Source organism: Motacilla alba, chromosome 5 (assembly GCF_015832195.1).
Source record: "Motacilla alba alba isolate MOTALB_02 chromosome 5, Motacilla_alba_V1.0_pri, whole genome shotgun sequence".
NCBI lineage: Eukaryota > Metazoa > Chordata > Aves > Passeriformes > Motacillidae > Motacilla > Motacilla alba.
The window spans coordinates 27,753,698-27,773,280 of record NC_052020.1 but is presented as its reverse complement, the minus strand read 5'-3'; the positions used below and the strand labels follow the sequence as shown (position 1 = coordinate 27,773,280).

The 19,583-nt window shown below is 39.6% G+C and overlaps 1 protein-coding gene across 8 annotated transcripts in view; it reads left to right on the top strand.

The window, feature by feature from the left end:
* Positions 1 to 218: 218 nt before the first annotated feature.
* Positions 219 to 19,583, top strand: part of PCNX1 (pecanex 1) — an 89,336-nt gene continuing 69,971 nt past the window's right edge. For 7 of the 8 annotated variants that reach the window (XM_038139932.1, XM_038139931.1, XM_038139927.1 and 4 more), the window contains exons 1-5: positions 219 to 572; positions 8,158 to 8,366; positions 14,262 to 14,367; positions 17,059 to 17,104; positions 17,952 to 18,041. In XM_038139932.1, coding sequence (XP_037995860.1) covers positions 420 to 572; positions 8,158 to 8,366; positions 14,262 to 14,367; positions 17,059 to 17,104; positions 17,952 to 18,041 — 604 coding nt within the window. In that variant the 5' untranslated portion in view covers positions 219 to 419. Of the gene's footprint in view, positions 573 to 8,157; positions 8,367 to 10,081; positions 10,139 to 14,261; positions 14,368 to 17,058; positions 17,105 to 17,951; positions 18,042 to 19,583 lie in introns of those variants that run through there. The other variant, XM_038139933.1, reaches the window with a different exon arrangement.

Genomic DNA, 19,583 nt, shown 5'->3' with positions numbered 1-19,583 from the left:
GATCTCGGAGCGTTTGCTAACCCAATCGAACAGCCCCTTCCCGAGGGCGGCGTCCCCACCTCCCACAGCCCCCGCAGAAGGCGGGCGCGCCGCTGGGGGCGGGACGCACGCGCGGGGCCGAGCCGGGCCGCCAGGGGGCGCCGTGCCGGGCAGGCGGGGGCGGGGCTGCGGGCAGGCCGCGCGCAGGCGCAGCGCTGCCCCCCCGGCGGCGGCGGCGCGCGTCCCCTGCCGCAAGGGCCGCCGGTCCGTCGGCGGCGCGGGGGCGGGCGGGCGGCCCGGGCCCGGACATAAGATGGCGGCGGCGTTGCTGGGGCGGCGGCGGCGCCGGTTGCGGCTGTCGCGGAGCGCGGGCGGTGCGCGGCTCTGCCCGGGCTCGCAGGGCGGATAGAGCGGGGCCGGCGCGGCGGAGCGGGGCCGCCATGGGCTCCCAGGTGCTGCAGATCCTGCGCCAGGGCGTGTGGGCGGCGCTGAGCGGCGGCTGGTACCAGGACCCGCACCAGGGCGCGGGGGTCAACGCGCTGCACCTCTACCTGTGGCTCTTCCTGCTCGGCTTCCCCTTCACCCTGTACATGGTGAGCGCAGCCCCGGCCTGTGCCGGGGGTCGGCCGGCCCTGGCGGGGCCCGGAGTGGGGGGAGGGCCGGGAGGGGCCGCCGCGCGCGCGCCCCCTGCCCGCGGCGCGGCCCCGGGAGCGGCCCCGGGCCCTGCGGCCGGGCCCCCGCGCTGCGAGCGGGCCCCGGACCCGCCGGCGGGGCTGCGGCGTTCCGGCCGCATCGACCCGTTACTGGGAATCTGTGGGTGGGCGCTATCGGGGCGCGGCGGGGAGCTATAGGCGCTGGCACGTTGCCTTCGTCTTTCTGTTTACTTTCCTTCAAAATTGGAAATACCTCTGGCAGCTTCCGCTGCTGATCTCCTCGTAGGTCGGTAAAAAGCAGTTTCTACAGGAACTGTCATATTTAGCCAGTGTTTCTGGCTGGCAGCGGTATCAGTTTCTGACTTTTTTAGTCTGGTGGAGGGATGTGGTTCCATAACCTAAAAGTTTTACTTGGCTGTAGTGTGGTGTGTTGGCTGGCAATGTATCTGGATTGTGTGTTATCGACAAGAAGTTCGCCTGGCTTTTTTGTTTGTGTCCAGATTTCAGTGTACTTGGTTTGTGAGAATTCCTGTCCTGTATATCTTTGTAACTGACACTTCTGTCAAAGCTGTTAAAATACTAACCTTTAAACTTAAAAAGTTTCTTGACATTTGGAGTAGAGAGCACATAGAGGAGAGGTGTGATCAGATACAAGAAAAAGGGGCGGTTTCCTGCTGGCCAGTAGTTTTTTTCCCTGTGTAAGCTGTGTTTAACTTAGGAAATGCTAATAGTTTACTTTGGGTTTTTCAGTAGAAGAGTGTGATCATATGTGTATTTTGACCAGTTTTGTGCATATGAGTTAGAACATCATTTGCAAGATTGCCAGATGCTGTGATAACCTAAAGTAGATGCTGCCTTGTGAAAATGTAGTTAGTGAATGAAATGTTGGAGATAAAATCATATGCAAGTGCAGTTGCAGAAATTGAGAGCTCTGAGGTCACACATTTGCTTTGTTTAAAAGCAGTTTGTAAGGTTGCAGTATGAGACACTTCATACTCAGAAATAGCTAGTGTGGAAAAGGAGGTTACAACTTTATGGTTTTTAATTCATATTACAGTGTCTTGAAAAAGGCAGCTCTAATGATTTTGGTTTGAAAACTTCTGGGCTGCTGGCAGGGAAACTAAAGGCTGAGACAAACTGCATTTAAAATTGAAGTTACAAGAGAACAGCTAGATAAAACTTAACTGAGCAGATACTTTGTATGAGAACTATGAATCTGTATCTGTTGAAAGTTCTGCACGATATGGGAAGAGGAGACACCTTTTGGTTTCAAATATAGCTTTACGATTTTTTTAATAAATTGACAAATGTTAAATCTGGGGCAGCATTTGAGTCTCTTGCTGCTCTTAAAGCAGTAGGTAAGCTTCAGTTACCCATACAATGGGGTAAACTTCAGTGTTGCCTGAACACTTGTTCCTGTGTAAAAGGAAAAGACAGACAGCAGCAAGCTGCTTTGGGTTTTGTTGAGGTCAGAGAAATTCTCTTGCTTCATAGCTCTGGACAAGTTAAAGATGCAACAAGTGCCAACTTCCCTGAGAAGAAGTAGGGAGATTAGTCACAAGTTAAAGGAGATTGAATCATATTTGGCCGTTTTCCCTCTTTCCACCCTCTACAGTTTAAGTGTTGTCTAGACATAAACTAAACAGGCAGAACTGTGTTGGTCATCTTAGCTCTTTAGCATTTCGTAAGCTCTTTTTCAGAATAAAAAGCAATAAGTGTTGCATTGCTGTAGGACATACATAAATAAGCAGAACTTGCTTAAAAAGTCTTAGGTAATTGTAATCTGAATTCTGAGCATGGCTCACTGGTGTGTAGGAGGGAGTTTCTAAGCTAGCTTCAAGTGACTTGTTGCTGGCAGACAACCCTGTGTGTTTAGAAAATCAAGGTATATAGAAAGATTGCTGACAGGTTTTATATTTCTTATAAAACTTCCCCATGTAAAGAATTACAAGATGATAGCATTGCTTTTATGCATTGGATCAGCAATAACTGCAGTTGTTTCCAAGTTGTTTTGTAGCAACAAAGACAAAAGTATCCCCTAAGAACTTTGCTTGTAGCTGGCTCTCAGTGCATTTAACACTAGGCTAATCACTTTCCCCCCCAAAAGTTATTTAATCTCCAGCAGGAATATAATTTATTTACAGGAATAAAATGCACTAGGATATGGGAATTTAGATGCACTTACTGCTTTAAGACTTGGTTTAGTGCATCCAACATTGCTCTCTTTTTTTCTGTGCATTTGTTTTGTTGCTCTGGTATTTTCAGAATGGAATCTGGTAATGATTGTGGTCAGCAAGTAATGCCATAAATCTGTGTGTTCCTTTGTATGTGTATGCCCGTGCTGTTAGGGTTGATGGATTTAATGTGTGGTACAAACCTACTTAAAATAACTAACATTAGAATTCAATAACCAACCTTTCTTTCTTGGTCTCTCATCTGCCTTCTGAGCTGAAGCACGTGCAAATGAGTGTTGTTCCCTGTACAGTGTATACCTAAATGTACCTATTTTGCCAGTCTGGATACTTTTTCTTGTGTATACAGTTAAACTGTGCTTGTTGGAAGTGTGGCAAAATAAACATGTAAATAATGAAGGAACTGGGGTCAAGAGTAAGATATGCCTGCTTTAGGGAAGCAGCTTGAATCTGTGTTCTTGCATTTGTGGCTTGGCAGTCCATGTAAAAAAAATTTGCTTTCTAGAGTAGTTAAGTCTGTCCTGTTTGTATTCAGTAACAGAGTCAACTGTGCTTGTTGATGTGCCTTTTTATTGTAAGAACTGATCCCTGCTTTTACTCTAATGCAAACTTGAAATTGGGAGAAGAAAATGTGCTTTCTATATGGGGAAGCTGTCCAATCACTTTTTAAAATCTAGTGGTAGAGTTGAAAAAATACCCTGAATGCAGAGGCCAATGTGGTGCATCAGTGTTGCAGGGGGGAGGGGAAGGAGAGGAGGCTGCCAAAGCACTTCCCCTAGTCGGAATGCTGTTTCAGCCCCACCACGTGTGCATGAGGGGGTGAAGTCTTGGCTCTGGCACTTCTGGAATTTTGCCAGTGACTGAAGAGGAGCCAGGACTGTACCTTGCTTGGGGTGATGGGCTCACATGTACCTACAAAACTTGTCTGTCAAAGTCGAGCTCATTTAGTCAACAGTTCACTTAATTTCCTGAGTTGTGTACATAGTTATAGAAGTAGGTCATATAAATGTAGCTTCACATGGAAGTTTTTTCCACTGAAGTTTTTGAAATAGTCCTGTTTCTTAAACTAAGATATTAAATAATTGAAATTCAATTTGTGATAGCAATTCCAGGTATGCCATATTGTTCTAAGACACTTGCAGTCTCTTGGCTACTCAAGTTTTGGTGGTATGCTTTGAGGTTTTGGTCAAAAACTAGATAACTTGTGACTGAACTTTGTCCCAGATAATGGCAGTTCTTAAGGGCTCTATCCATAAACAAGAATTAAGGACAAAACTATATATGTTGTTTCCTGATCCTTCCTCTTTTGCAGTAAAACTGTTTCTATAAAATACTGGGTTCAAAATATTTGTGCTTTCAAGTCTTTTTACTAGATGACTTACTTCTTAATGTTTAGGTGGTAACACCTTGATGTAGGGATCTGCAATCTGGTTTGACTTTGAAGACTTAGCTGTTAAAACACTCCTAGTAATGCATTTCTTTTTTGAAAATAACCTGGAATTTTTGTTACATCTGTGGGGCCTAGCTAAAGCTAGGTAATCAGATTAGGTAGGCTCCATATAGTGTTAGTTTCCTCATAAGGATGTTGTACAGCCTGTGATCAATGAAGTTTCCTCTGGTTCCTGGCACATATGTGCTGGAAACATTCATCTGAGATACAGTGACCTTCTGTAGTTTGAATGGAAGTATTTTAGTGCTGGAACTGATGGTGGGAGGTTTCTTTTCTATTTTGACCATTGGAATCTAGGCGTGCTTAAACCTTTTCCTACCTACTGTTTTAGAAAAGATGTGTTGTGATACAAGTGAGCTAATTTAACTGCCAGGAGGTTTCAGAAGGGATGGTTGTCCTTAACTATGCTTTCCTGTATCTTACCTTTGTCCATATGTATATGTTGCATTTGTTAAGTTGACTCGAAATATTTAAATTTGGAAACTAACTTGTGGGAAAGGTGGTAGAAAATCGGTGTCCTTCCCTTTGCCCCCCATATTTGAGAGTACTACTTAGCTTCCCTTTAAGACTCAGAGAAATAATTTCAGGTAGGGGTTTATCTAATAGTTGGGTTTGTTCAGTCATTAGATAACTGAAGTTTTCAACAGAACATAATTAAAAGCACACAGTTTTTATATGGTTCTGTGTAGCTCTTTATATTGTACAAGAGCTTTTGTTGTTGTGACTGCTGTGGAGTATGTGTTCTTTTGGTGCTAATGCAAGTGAGTAGAAATGTGCAGTAAAAATGGCTGTTCTCTGAAATACTGTTGCAGCTGTAGCCTTGTGGCCAACTGGTGTCTAGTAACAACTCTAGCTTGAGGGTTTTAGTGTGCTGGGCTCAAGTAAAATGCTTTAGTATTTGAAATTATTTTGATTTTAAGATGTAATCTAGTGGGAAATTTCTATGACTTAGATTTGTATTCCAGTCTTGAAGGTGGTATCACATGGGATGCCGGTGAGAAATATGTCTTTCCTCATATGTGGTAAAATGCTGAGCACAGTTGGAAATGGTAATATCACTTTAACTTGCTTTGTTTTGTGGGCAGAAGACCCCAAATTTATGTTGAATGCTTCTAAGTTTGGCCTAGAAGAACAGAAGTTGCAAGTGGTGTAGCTTAGACTGCAGTAAATTTCCTCTTGAGGCTGTGCTGCAGACAAGTTGCTGGTACCATGGGTGGCAGTGCTGCACCACAGCATGATTCTTGATGTCAAGTGTGTTCATATGGCAGACTAAGCTAGCTAAAATGCCTTCTATTCCCAGAATATATACCATATTCTGAGATGAGGACCTACTACAAATATGAAGAAGGAAAGGTAGTCAGTTACCTTAGCTTTTTAAAAAATTTTCTACAATCCTGTGAAAACAGGATGCGAAGAAAAAAGTTTGAATTCCCTGTGAGGTTTGGTGTAAGTTACGTGATGTGTTCTGCCTTTTTTTGTGCTTGTTCTAAAAGCTTTCCTTTGAAAAAGCGGATGTGTAGATTTTGCAAGATAAACTGGATATACTGTGACCTCACTGCTGAGGGAGTAGAGGGGAGAAATTGATGAGCTCTCTAGACAGAAAAGTACAGACATGTCTTGTATGGAGTAACTCTAGCTTTAGTCTGACTCTTCTGGTAATGGCTTCTGAACACTGGGTATTACAAAGGAGAGGAAAGTTGAGGCTGTGTGTGATGGGGTGACAGACTGCCTAGCAGGTACAGGAAGTTCATGCATTTTTCCAAAGTTAACAGGCTGGCCTTTGCCTGCAGGGAACCGACTCTGAAGTTTTTGGAAGTAGAGGCACCTCATTTCTTGAGGAAACTATTCTAGCATGGCTTCAGGGGTTGTAGAGATGCCGTATCATTGTGGATCCTGTATGCTTATTGATGCTGTGTTTAAGTAGCTTAGTTTCCTCTTTCTCCACCTTAGCTGGTGCTTGGTGAGTGAATCTGTTCATCATGATGATGTCCCGCTCAGCGCACAAAATGAAACTTAGCAAACTTCAGCTTAGTTTGCCTTTGTTACTTCAAATGTTATATTCAGTGGTGGGTGACTTAGCTTGTTTTGGAGGAAAAGGTAGGTGTTGATTATGGTTGTCAGACTTGACTTGTTTTGGAGAAATACCTTGCTAGGTTACAAAGAGTCATCATGGTGGTCAAAGTTCCAGGGGCATCTTGAAGAGTCAGAAGGGGAAAACGAGTAGAGAAAAGGAAAAGGAGGCCTCTCTATTCAGCACATATGACCAGGTTGAGTCCTTTAAAATTGTTTGGCTGACTACTGTGGTTAAGTTATGCTGCTTAAAATCATTCTAAGATTGACAGGAGTAGTTTTAGGTAGGAGATTGTTACATTGCATAATGTTACACTATGTTGTCAGTCAGTCAATTTTAAATGACTCAAAATGTTTCTATGCGCTGGTTAGAGAAGCCTTGCTGCCTTCTACTCTGAGCATTGTTTTGACTCTGCAAGATGTTCCTGGGGCTTTTTTTATCAATGATGGCTCTTCCCTTCCCATAGTCTCTCTAGGGAGGTACGAAAATAAGCTGGAATTGTCCTTCAGCCATGAGGTCTAAAAAGACAGCTCATTTTTTCTACTCATTTACTACATTAATGTTTAAGCTGGATATCAGATGCTTAATTCTGATTGTTATATGCCTCATATATATATATATTTTGGAATATATCTCAAACTACACCCTGAGCAGGGTAAAGGATAGTGGTGCAGTGAAATACTTCACAACCTAAACTTTTGTTGCTTTTGTAAAAGAAATGGTCAATTTTTGGAGAATACTGAGACTTAATATCTCATTTTGTTTAATCCCTGCCTAGCGAAATGGCAAAATTTAAAAACACAAATAAAGCGTGTTTTAGAAGGATGAATGCATTGAAGTGACATCTGAAGCTTACCCAGTACTTCGAACACTTCTCCTAAATAGCTGTCAGGCTAGACTTTGTCAATACCTATTGCTGAAGTGATTGATTTGTAAAAGCCTTATTTACCTCTGCAAGAGCTGCATGCATTCCACTCTTAAATTCGAGTGGAATTTCAAATATTGCATTCAGGACTGAGGGGTTTTTTTAATGTGGCTTCTGGCCGCCTTTCATACAAATGAAAAGTTTTTTTCAGAACATGTGTTGGTTACCTTCCATGGGTGTACAGTGATCTAGCACAAATCTTTGCTGCCTATGGTCTTGCAGGTTGTGTTCTGCTGTGCAGTGTGTGAGTCACATGTGAGCAACCTCTTTATGTATGCAAGTAGGAAAGAGTTTGGCTTTTGTGACTGATCAGTGTCTTGTCATGCAGCAGTAGCTGTTGGAAGGTGACAAGTGAAGTCAAAACACCAGTGTTTGGTATCTAAGCAGGTTTTCTCCCATCCAGCCATGCTGTCAGACTTACATCAAGTTCTTCTGAAATGGACTTGGTGCTGAGTACTAGCCCTGAAATAAGATCTCACCCCATGCTTGGATGGTTTTTCATGCGCTTAAAATCTTCCCTTCTTTTTCTACTTGTAGCAATTAAAAATATTTGTCTCACACATGCTAGCTCTAGGTTTCCTAGTTTAGGTCTTCCTTGCAAAAGCATGGAAGGAGGAGAGAGTGAGAGTTGAGCTTGGTTCTCAAGCTTCAGTCAAACAAGTTTATTTAGTACAATGCTGTGGTGATTTAGTATCTTTGGTAGTGCAGCGATTTTTCTTCTGTGTTGCTAGGCTTTTAACATTTTTCTCATGAAGACTGGCTGTAGGTGGTGTAACTTTCAGAATTATTGTGCTTTCTCCGTGAAACAAACAGTTAAAATCTAGGGAGTGTTCTTATGGATATCCGACCTTGTGTTCATTAATTTTTTCTTACTCTTTTTTTGAAAGGCTCTTCCTTCTTCCATGATGATAGTAGCTGTCTACTGCCCAGTGATAGCAGCTCTCTTTATCGTTTTGAAGATGGTGAATTACCGTTTGCACAGGGCACTGGATGAGGGAGAAATTGTGGAGAGGAATGCCAGTGAGCATATGGACAGAGGTGCAAAAACAGAACAAAGCAGTGTTTCAGCCAAGAGGAAAGACAGCAATGGGCCCAGGTAAGTTGTCTGCTGAATTTTGCACACTGCTTCAAAAGACTAACAGTCCTGTCTTCATCAGCTGTGTAACTGGAATGGTGATTGAGATTGAACACTAGGGAATATAGATACAGACCTCTGTAGTTCTGAAAGATGGTTTTAAGTCTGGTCTTGAAAAGTAGACTTATTTATTATATGTGTTAGGTTTGAAATTATGCATTCACAATAATTTCCTAGTTCCTCCTCCCAAGGAGTTCAAGAGCAGTATTGAGCATGCTGGAAACAATAGCATGGGAGATGTGAGCTGATTAGGTCTCTAAATGTTTAATGAAAATAATTAGTACAAATAATCTAATTTCAGTAGTAGATGTAGTATTAAAAATCTAGCTGTCAAAGACCACATACTACTTACTACGTGCTAATTCTTTCCTCACCAGGAGGACTGTCTGATTGGGTTTCAATTTTAGTGTTGCAAAACCAGGAGTTGGATACAATGCTTGACTCCAGTCATAGCCTTTTCAAGGAGAGTGCTGTCCTGTGAATTTGGAAATTCTGGAATTGCTCTGCTCAGTAATGATGATCATGATTCTGAAGTACTGTCAATAGGAGGTGATTCCTTCCCAGAGATCTCCTTTGTAGCCAGAGTAAAACAATGCCAGAAATTTTTCCTCCTTTGACCAGACTGTTTGGAGAAAGAAGAGTAAAAGATGACTCATCAACAAGGCCAGTTGAACCAGTTTGATCAGACTGTGGATGTTACAAGCTCTAATATCAAAGCCTGCCTTAGATAATTTGAGACCATCCTAAAAGTTAAACTGGAGGAAATAAATCAACCTTGAATTGTTAGCTTTTAGAGATGACCTTTCTCTTGTCTCTGAGTTTCTGGTACTAGTAGCCATGAGTAGTTTTGAAAGTGAGATGATTTATATGTTGTCCTGACTCTTAAAAGATTGTGTGTCTTACTAAGGAAACATGGTTGAAAGAAGCCTCTTGAGTGTGTTTATTGTGATGCTTTTAAAGAAAGGAAGTGTTAAACTACTCTCTTTAAATTGATAAGACTAGAAGTAAAAGGACATTCCTGTCTATATATGGGGTAACTTCTCATGGTTGTAGGTTCCTGTGTGTCTTCTCTCAGCTCAGGTATTGCCGGCAGAAAAGATGTCTTAGATTCCTCTAAAGCTGATATACAGTAACTTCTTGTATCAATCTTTTATAAACCTGACCTGTTTTCCATGATGTGTTTGGCAACTGAAGCTGCTGATTTTAATTGTGACTCTGTTTAGATTATGCTATACCTTACCAACACTGTACTGAGGTATTTTGGCAGATTGCTTCCCTAATTGTATCTTAATGCTTTCTCTGCTGAATAAAATTAATGGAAGTAAACTAGTGGTCTGTTCTTTCTCATGCAACCTTGGTAATGCATGTTTTAGGTGTGACCTTTAGGCGTTTTGTCCGAGTTGTTTTTGGTGGGGTTTTTCTTTTTGTTTGGTGTTTTTGCTATGTAGCTTTTGCTTCCAAAACGGGGACCCAAAGCTGGTAAGGGAATCCCTACTAGTGTTGTGGATTACTTCTGGATATTTCAGTTCTGTTTTGTCTAGGGATCATTGACATGGGACGAGATACTACATTATAAGCATTGTGAGCTCAGAAGTAGAGGTTAGTTTAATGCTGTGTGTCCTGCTTGCCAACTAAAGTTTCATTAACTTTTATATGATCCTTGTTCCCACTTTCAGGTCTCTTAACTAGAACTGGGAACAAGGTCAATGCAGAAATTACGGAGTTACTTTTTGGTAAGTGGGATGTACAGTATACACTAATCTTTGCCTGGAAGCTTACAAGACCTCTGGGGTAGCATTCAAACCAGTAGATGGGATGTAGAATGAGTGTTTAATATTGAGCTGTAACCTTTTTAGTAAGTTAAATTGGAACACTAATAAAAACCCAAACCAGTCTGGGAAGAGAAATGTGTGTAGGGTTTTCTGATTTTTAAACTCTGCTCCCCTAATACAAGGTGTATATAGGGGAGATCTGAGCAGGGATACTATCTAAAATATTTGCATAATCAGAATTAGTTTTGTTAGCTTAGGCTACAGCATGTGATACTGGATAAGTATGCATATAGTTTGGTTTGCAAAGCCATCCTTGAGTTTTTACCCTGCCACATATACAGTCACAGAGAGCACTTTAGATACAAATCTTAGTATATTTATTTGCAGGATTAGGCAGTGGTTGTGTTCAGGATTCTGTTTAGCATCTAAGAACTGCTGTTCTTTTTTTCTGAAGATGTTTATCATCCAAGTGGTGCTTTCAGGTATCTAACAAATTATATGCTGTCGTTTGTGGACTTGCTCGAACTGCTCATTTATCTTCAGTTATTTGTGGTTTGTGGATGGGGGTTTCTCTCCATGAAACTTGGCGTGTTTAAGCAAAGAAAAACTTACCATTCCTTTAGAAATGCCTTGGGTTTTTTTTTTTTGCTGTCCTCTTTCTAGAGCTAAAATTCTCTAGTTAATGTTTTTGAAAGAAAGTCTTAATTTAGAGAAAGGAATGTGAGTTGCTGTTTTCATACTTCAGGTGTTAGTATAGTAATGTTTGTGTGAGGTTTCATGAAAGCAAGTAGAGGGGGTACAGGCTCCTGGTCTTGTAGAAATATAGAAGAAGCAGTGCAAGCATGATCTTTGTTGGGTATCAGTGGACCCACATAAATAATTTAAAACACTTAAGTCAATCCTTCTTTTGGGTATATGCATATAGCTTCTTGTCAGTGGCTGTTATGGTTCAAAGTATCATAAATTGTTCATCTGGTGACACTGCTGTTCCTGATCTCCATCAGTATGGGGGAACTATAATAATGATGCTACATAAATTTCATGGGTACTTCTACCAAGTAAAGCTAGTAGCTGGGGAATGTTGCATCTTTGAAATATTTACAATCTACTTAAACATGAGCAAATAAAATTTAAAAAAGGTGATCTCTAACACTCTTGCCTTTGCTATTTATTCTCCTTGCAGTTTTCTGCAGCTTGAGTTTGGAGTTAGTTTTTATTTTTGACTATCATTAGTGACTCAAGCTTGGAAGAAAATTTTTCTTAATACTTGAATCTGTTGTGATTTAGCATTTGCAGTACATGCCATGGTTCTTATGTATTTTGACAGCAGCCTCCTGTCTAGTTACCCTACTCTTTTATTGGACATTAGGGACAGATGATGATTTTCAAAAGAAGATAATAAAACTCTTCCTCTGCTTTGTCCAGAAATCAAAGTAACTTATTACTGATTGCCCCTTGAAGTTTGGGCCCGAATGTCAGATTTCTGTAGTCAGTCAGCCTAAGTCAGATTTTAAACTCGAATTCATGTAGACTTATGGCCTCTTCATGCTTTTGGTTAGTCTCTGACATGCTGATGAGATGTACCTGCTGATAGTAATTTTCATCCAGCATTACTAATAATTAGAAATAGTAGTTTTAATTTGCTTTATGTCATCTTTGAGTGCCTCTTTCACATCAGTCTCTATTGCTGGATGTAATTTTTTGAGTCTTCTTGATTTGTGTTGTAACTTCACTGCATTTATTTTGTTTGCGAGCTGTAATGTGTAATACTTGCCTAAGGAATGAAGACAGGAAACTGTAAGAAACAGATTGTAGAATTTCATATCAGGAAGTCCTGGCCACGGGACTAGTGTCAAGTAGTCCTAAAGAGCTCTGGATGTTGCAAAAGTCCTGGTACATAGGCATACAGTGAGTGGTCAATCCTAGGAATCTCTGTTTCCTGCTTCTTCCTGCAGACTTTATTTGTTCATTCATTTGTGTGTGCTATCACAGCACTAGCTGTTGTTCATTCATTTGTGTGTGCTATCACAGAATAGAGGAGCTGTGAGTAGAGTGGCGGTGATGGATTTTGTTGTTGCTTATACTGATATCTGATGGTTCAGTTTTAGACAAAATTGCTGCCTTCTTTGGCTAACTACCTGATTCTATGCATGAAAGCTTATTTGCAATGACTTATTTTTCTACTTCACAGGATGTACTTTAATCACATGCAGTGTTTCTCAATGAATTATTCAAACAGGAAAGGAATTTCATCTTTTTGTGAAAGGCATTCTTTATTAAATCTTCAGTTGATGTTGTAATGTATGCTTAACTTAAGCATTGCGAGAGTTTTTCAGTTTAGTCTTTAAATTCATGTTGTGTCCTTATGTATTCTTAAAATGCTTACAGAAGGAATGCTTTGGCTGAAGCTGGTGCTGTATCTTTTAAAATTAATTTTCCTTACCTGCCTTAGCATAATTGATAGTACTAGGTCAGAGAGGGCTCTGTAAACAGCCATCTCCAAGAGTATGCGTGTCTCATTGTTGAGCTGCAACAAAATGGTGGCTTCTCACTTCTTTTTTTAATTTGCAGAAGTTGGACCATAGCTTTTGCTAGCTAATGGCTGGTTGTCTTTTAACTTAACTTATTTTTACTGAAGGAATATATTCATAACTTCAAACTGTCTTTTTTTTTTTTTTTGTCACCTCTGATGTAGAAAGAATCATGTGCTTCTTATATTATTTAGAGTTGATTCCTGAGGTTGTGCCTTTACACCTCTCCAGGATGACAACAGCTTAACATGTCATGCTGCAGGATGAATCATGTGTCAGGTCCTTTAGTGTACAGACAGTTTGTTTACAATATCCTTGATTGATGTCCATGTATTTCAGAAATTATTGGAATCACAGAATATGCTGAGATGGAGACCCATCAGGATCATCGATTGCAATTCCTGGCCCTGTGCAGGCCACCCTCTTAAGTGTTGTTCTTATTGTATAAGACTCTCCTATAAGACTAGTTGTCTATTAAGTAAGCCTTGCAGTGCTTCTGTCCATTTCTGTTCCATTCTTCAGAGGGCCTTTGTCTTTAGTGTATTTGGTCTGACTGGATGAGCACTGTGCCTGAGTACTTTATAAATGCTGGAATTTGATTGTTGAGAAGCTGTTGTTCGTACCTGGGAAGAAGCAGAGAGGATCAATGTCAAATTACCCTGCCAGTACTTCTGTATAGGAGTCTCCTGGATCAAGGTGCTCAAAGAGAACTTGAATGGGATAGGAAAAAGAGTGCTTCCTCTTCACAATTAACAATCAATGCTGGGTTGGATCCTTGTGTTCTAGTCCTCAACTGACTTCAGACCCCATTTTGTTTCATAAAATATTTGCCTTTGACAAGGTGAATTCTGTGGAATTACAGTTTGATGGTGTTGCTCTAGGAAATACTTTCAAACCAATAGTTATTAATCCTGAAAGGGTGAAATCACCAGGATGCAATATGTTGTACCTCAAAATATCTCTTGGTAGGGACTGTAAAGTATCTGAAGGGAAGTTATTTATGAGTAGAAAGATGTGGTTTGCATCCCTGGGAGAAATACTATGGCCCTGTATATGTCTGCATGTTTAAAAGCTTTCACATGTGGCTTTCTTCATTAGCCATCCTTGCTTTTGCTCCCAGATTCAGTCTAAGGAAAGGACCAGGAGTCCATTCCATGCTCTGAGTTCTATGTAGTATTTTTTTGTGTTGGTGAATTTCTGGATGTTATAGTTGAACAGCTGATCCAAAAGTAACATGTGTGCACATAAAGACAGGGAGAATTTAGTATGTCAGCATTTTGGAATGCCTTATAGGGCCTAAGTCTTCACAGTTTGTGTTGGCTGGTGACAGCGGACTTGTGGCAGCAGTTTCTATGACAGTGTATAGAGTGCTCTGGCTCAGACTGAGCTTCCATGTCAAACAGCCAGTGTTCATCCAAGATACTGGGATATATTTGAGCCCCCGATTTTTGAGAAGGGAAAATTTGTTTTGAATATGCGCTCAACATAGACAAAATTTTGTTTAACTGGTGGGAATCATGTGTTGATTTTTTTTTTTTTAATGTTTCTCTCAGTGACCCTGGTGGAGGGATTGAGATGTCAGAGTTCATACGAGAAGCAACTCCCCCTGTTGGCTGTAGTTCACGCAATTCTTATGCTGGGATAGATCCAAACAACCAGGTAAGAATTAAAGCTACTACAGTTGTTGCTTTAGTATTGTTGGCTTTGCAGTCCATAGATAACCTCTTCCTATTATTTTGTAGGGATTTTGGGTAATTTATATTAGATATAACAATTTTCTTTTCTATATGTAACTGCTTTAGTAGGAAGGCATTGTATTCTCCCAGCAGCGTAGCTCTCAACCCATCTTGTGTTTAAATTAGGAATGGCTGGATTTTCAAAGAGAACCTACTGTCCCGTCAGAAAGTATTCCCTTTTTCTCAGTTAGCTTTCTTCTGATTTAAGAAATCAAAATGGCTCAGAGTATGGTGAGCTAAGTACTAAGAACCCCCTGTGGTGGGATTCCCTTGTCCCTTTGGGTAGCTCAAGCTGTATCTTCATGCTTATGTTCTAACTTTGTCTTCCTCCCTGACTTTTGTTTGTTCTGCTATATAAAGCTTAATCGGTAAATTCAAATGCTCTATTTGAGGAGGCTTCTGTTAAGTTATCTTTGAATATTTCCGCTGCTGATTATCTCTTGCAGTTGTGAATGGCTTTCTGCAGGATATTAGTCCTGATAGGTCAGATTTTGGGGTCAAAAAAGTTAGTTTGCTTAAGTATAAAGAAAGATAAACTGCTGGAAATGGGACGACTAAAACTGTTTATTTTTTGGATGTCCTCTGCAAAATCTTCACTTCCTTGATTGTTCAGCAGGGTTGGGAAGAAAACAATAAATAGGGAGTTCTGCCAGATGGAAGTGCTGAAGAATGTGGTTTTATTACGTTTTAATGTAACTTCATTATGCTCTAGTTGCCTTGAATTTCACTGGGGAAGTTGTTCTGTTTCCGTATTATGTCTACTAGGTTTATGTGTTCAAATTCCATAGTGTTGGATGTGCCGTTCCTTCTGTTTGGCTTGTGATGTTTAGCTGGTTGTGTCTAGTTTTTATCAGCCCTTCATGAGGACAAGTAGATGAACTGGTCAGGCTGTACAGTTATGTTGATAATGAAGCATGGTGGTAAAGACAGCATCATGGTAAAGACAAAGAACCTGTCTTCAGATGACATGGAAGTCCTTGGCATAGTATTGCAATATCATGTTCTTCTAATTAGCTCTCTGAGCAAGCAGTAGATAACGAAGTGCAGTGGTATGCTAATGTTGGTGTTTTATCTGAATCATGCTCAGTTATGCAGCATAGATACTCTTAAGAGATTTTCCTTCAAGAGAGAAGGCATTTGCCGGTGCAAAGGAATAGGAAGTGATGGTACATGTAGGAAGATAGAAACATCATGCCCAGACTAGTTCTTTGACTGGTCTTCGGAAGAAATATGTTCCAAACGTAACAGTTTTAATATTAAAGCATGTGAAGAAGTTCAAGCTACTGTGAAAGAAAGTATAGTGTTTAGAATGTATTTGTCCTAAGAAAATTAATATTCACTGATCCTCTGTGATTGAATGTTCAGCATCAAAAAGGAACATGAACTGTAAGCATCTGAGTTCTGTTCAGTTTTTCTGGGTGAAATAGCTTTCCTGTGATGATGCATTTCTGTTCAGTGACAGCCTTCATCAAAGCATGTTATTGAATGGAAAACTGTTGAAACATGACAAAATGAGTAACTAAAAGTGTGTGTGACAGTGTTGTGAAGAAAATATATGAAACAAGCTCTTAGCTGCTTTTTCAGATTATACATAAAGCCATTGTTCTTCTGTGCTAGGGCTGAATAGGATCTGCACACATCTTCAGTTTACCTGAAATTGCTGTGCTTACAGAAAATAACCAGTAGAATTTTGCTGTTTTCCCCTGAGTAATTTTAACTAAGAATTTTTGGAAAACAGCATCCCAGTAAGTATACATCTATCAATCAAATGGCCATCATATTTATGTGTTAAGGTTCAGATTTTGCCTTTGAGTGCTCTTCCTCTGTCTTATTTCTGAGTGATTTAATGATCTGACGCCTGCATTGTTGTATGCTATTTATAGTTGAGAGGTTGTATTGAAAATGCTATTGAAGGTAAGACCAAATTCTCTTTAGCATTTCTGCAAAGTAATCTCCAATGGATTAATAAGATATATTTAGAAAGGTAGATTGCAAACCTAAATGGTGAAATTTTTTGTATGAGCAGGTACCATGCCTGCTGGTTAGCCATTGAGTGTGAAATTAACTGGAAAAATATGTGTCTTCACATGGGAGCAGTTTTTGGATTTAGCTTGGTGTTTACTGTGAACAGATAAGTTTTATACTAAGATTGATAAGTTTTATACTTAGATTGTGTTTTCTTTAAGCATTTTAGACAACCAGAATTACGGCATTAAATGTGAAAACTTAACATTTAAGTTAAGTTTTAATGTTTAAGTTTTACAACAGCAGTTATTAGTGCAGCACTGCACTTATACTGTGTTGCCATGTTACCTAAGGAGAATTCCTAGATTAGAAACTTTTTAAAATCAACATAGTAAGGTCTCCGTGAACACTGGCTTTTGAATGGAATAGTGCTGTGATGTAGTTGGATGCTTAATTATATGACTTTTCATCTCTTTACAGTGGAAACATAGTCAGAATTTTACAGCACTGTACTGCTAGTGCTGGATGCTTTTGTGCCTTTAAAAACCTCTCATTGGTGTATAGGCAAATACATGTGTTGGAGTAATAGGAAATAACAATTGTTTATTTCCTGAAATGTACAGCTTTTTACACAATTTCCTGTTTCTAGGTTGGGTCTGGGTTATCTCGTCTGGGAACAGCAGCAACCATCAAAGGTGAGATTTTTAGCTACTTATTTACCTCACAGAAGCACTTCAAATCACTGTTGTTTGCTTTGTTGTTTCCAAATACTGTGTACCTTAGTCATCCTGACTTTTTATTTCTTTTTTGAGTGAAATACAGGATTTTCTAGTTGGGGGAAGTCTTCTTTGGACATGCAAATGATATGACCAAAACATGAGGGAGAATATTCTGGGGCCCATATTCTACTTCCCCTGTAATGACAGGTTTTTCATTTGCTTATAAAATGCAGAGCCAAAGGGTTGGTTGGGGTAGACGTCTCTCTACTATTTTGAGTTCAGTGCAACCAATTGCCCTTCTGGTATTGCATATCAATGACTTGATTACTTCTTGTTGTTTGACATTTAGCTGAAGTAATTTCCAGCCCTTGTGAACTCCTCTAAGATTAAAAGATAACAATTTTGCGTATTATGAGTATTTTCTTGTAAATTAATCCAGCTAATAATAAGGAAAAAAATTGGAATGCAAACTTTTGTCTACTTGATACTGTTTTTCTCCTTGTTTTTCTAACCATTGCAAGTATTTTCTTCGTCTACCCCTCTTTTTTTTTTATGGACAACCATGCAAAAAGAAGTATTCAAATAGATACACCTTTGAGGGAAAAATCCCTATCTTGATTGCCATTGAGTTCTGTGCAAGATAATAGAAATAGGGCAGACAATACTTGCATCTAAAAGAAATCATGTGTTATTCTAATTATGTAACTATTGTTTCTTATCTATAAATGAAGAAATACAAGCAACAGTCTTTGATGACCATTAAGAATGTAGGTGTATGTGTTAATACTTTGAGCCTAGTACTCTTTTTTCTTAAACCTTGCAGGTGATACTGACACTGCCAAGACCTCTGATGATATCAGTTTGAGTCTTGGCCAGAGTTCTAGCCTATGTAAAGAAGGGAGTGAAGAACAAGGTAAAATTTCTTCTCCATCTTTAAACATGGTATTTTGTTACCAAAGATCCTTTGCTTAATATGCTAAATAAATTCATGCAGTTTATTGATACCCTTTCTTAGAGCTATCTTGAAGTTCCTTGTTTCCTTTCTTAATTACTCAAGCTTCTGAGAAGCATAATTTGAATGCTTATAACTTTATTCTTTGACTGTGTGTTACTTGTTCTGACATCTTCCAGCAGGTAATAAATATTTACTGTCACCTTACTGCTGAAAGATAGCTAACTTAGATTTCTTTAGACAGTATCTCTTAGACTACAGATGGCCTGTGGTTAATGGACTTCACTGTAGATTAATTTGCTTTCCTTACAAGTACAGACAAATGTAAACATGGCTGGCTTTTCTATAAAGTAAATAACCCCATACAGGGCTCTGTTCTTAAGAGCTATAGGCCGCTTCCAAGATGCAAGTTATCAGAGCTTGGTGAATTTTTGAAAATTTTTTTTCGACTATGTAAAGAAACTGTTAGCTTGTGTTCCAGAACAAAACAGGACAATTTTTTGTTTAGCTTCATTGTCAGGAAGAGCCTTGCTGAGACTAAAACGGAGCGTAAAACCAAAGGGGAATCTTTGTTTGCTGATTTTGCTGGTGATTAGGAGGAAGTTAACTCTGAGAATACCACCTTTCATTTTTTGCCAGTCTAATCACTAGTGGGTGATTAAAGCCATTAAATGGATGATTAAATCATTACTGTGTGGTTCAGCGCAAAATGTGTGTTTGAAATGGAACATCACAGGTGGCCATGCTGTTGTAATAGGCAGCAGGGTTCTGTGACTTTCAGCTGAGTAATGTAACTTTGAAGTCTCTTAAGTTGCATGCATTCAGATATACTCTACAGGAATTTAACAACTGTAGAAACTTAACTTGGCCTCCAGATCTGCTATTTTTAGTGACAGTAGCAAAAGGGAAAGTGGCCTGACTTTTTGTACTGCCTGCAGATGGACACTTGTATGGAAGACTGCTTGTGATGGGTAACAGGAATGATTGTTTTGACCAAGAGCTAACAGTAAATCTTTGTTATTTGCTTTAACAGCAAGAGCACCTTTTTCTTTTTTTTTTTTTTTTTTTTTTTTTTTTTTTTTTTTTTTTTTTTTTTTTTTTTGAGGCGGTAAAACTCAGTGACTTCATAGGGGGTTTCATTTTAGTACAAAAAGACCTGTGACAGTGATTGCATCCTTGCTAACTGAACTTACTCAGTATCTGGTAGGAAAGGTGATTTTTGCTGAGTTTTTGGTGACTTCAGAGTTAATGGGGTTTACTGTATTTTCATTAATAACTTTAAAGTTTGTTTAATGCATGTAGGAACCAAAAAGAAAGGTAGGGTATTCTTTTATAGTTAAGAAACTGTGGGATATGTAAAAATATTAAGTCTGAGACATAAAAACAATAGAGGAGGTTGGGGACTTGTCAGAATTGCCTTGTCTTATCAGTTGCAGGGGATAAGCTGGTATTGATGGTTTATTTTTCTATTAAAAAAAGGCCTGTCAGATTTGCCCAGATGTT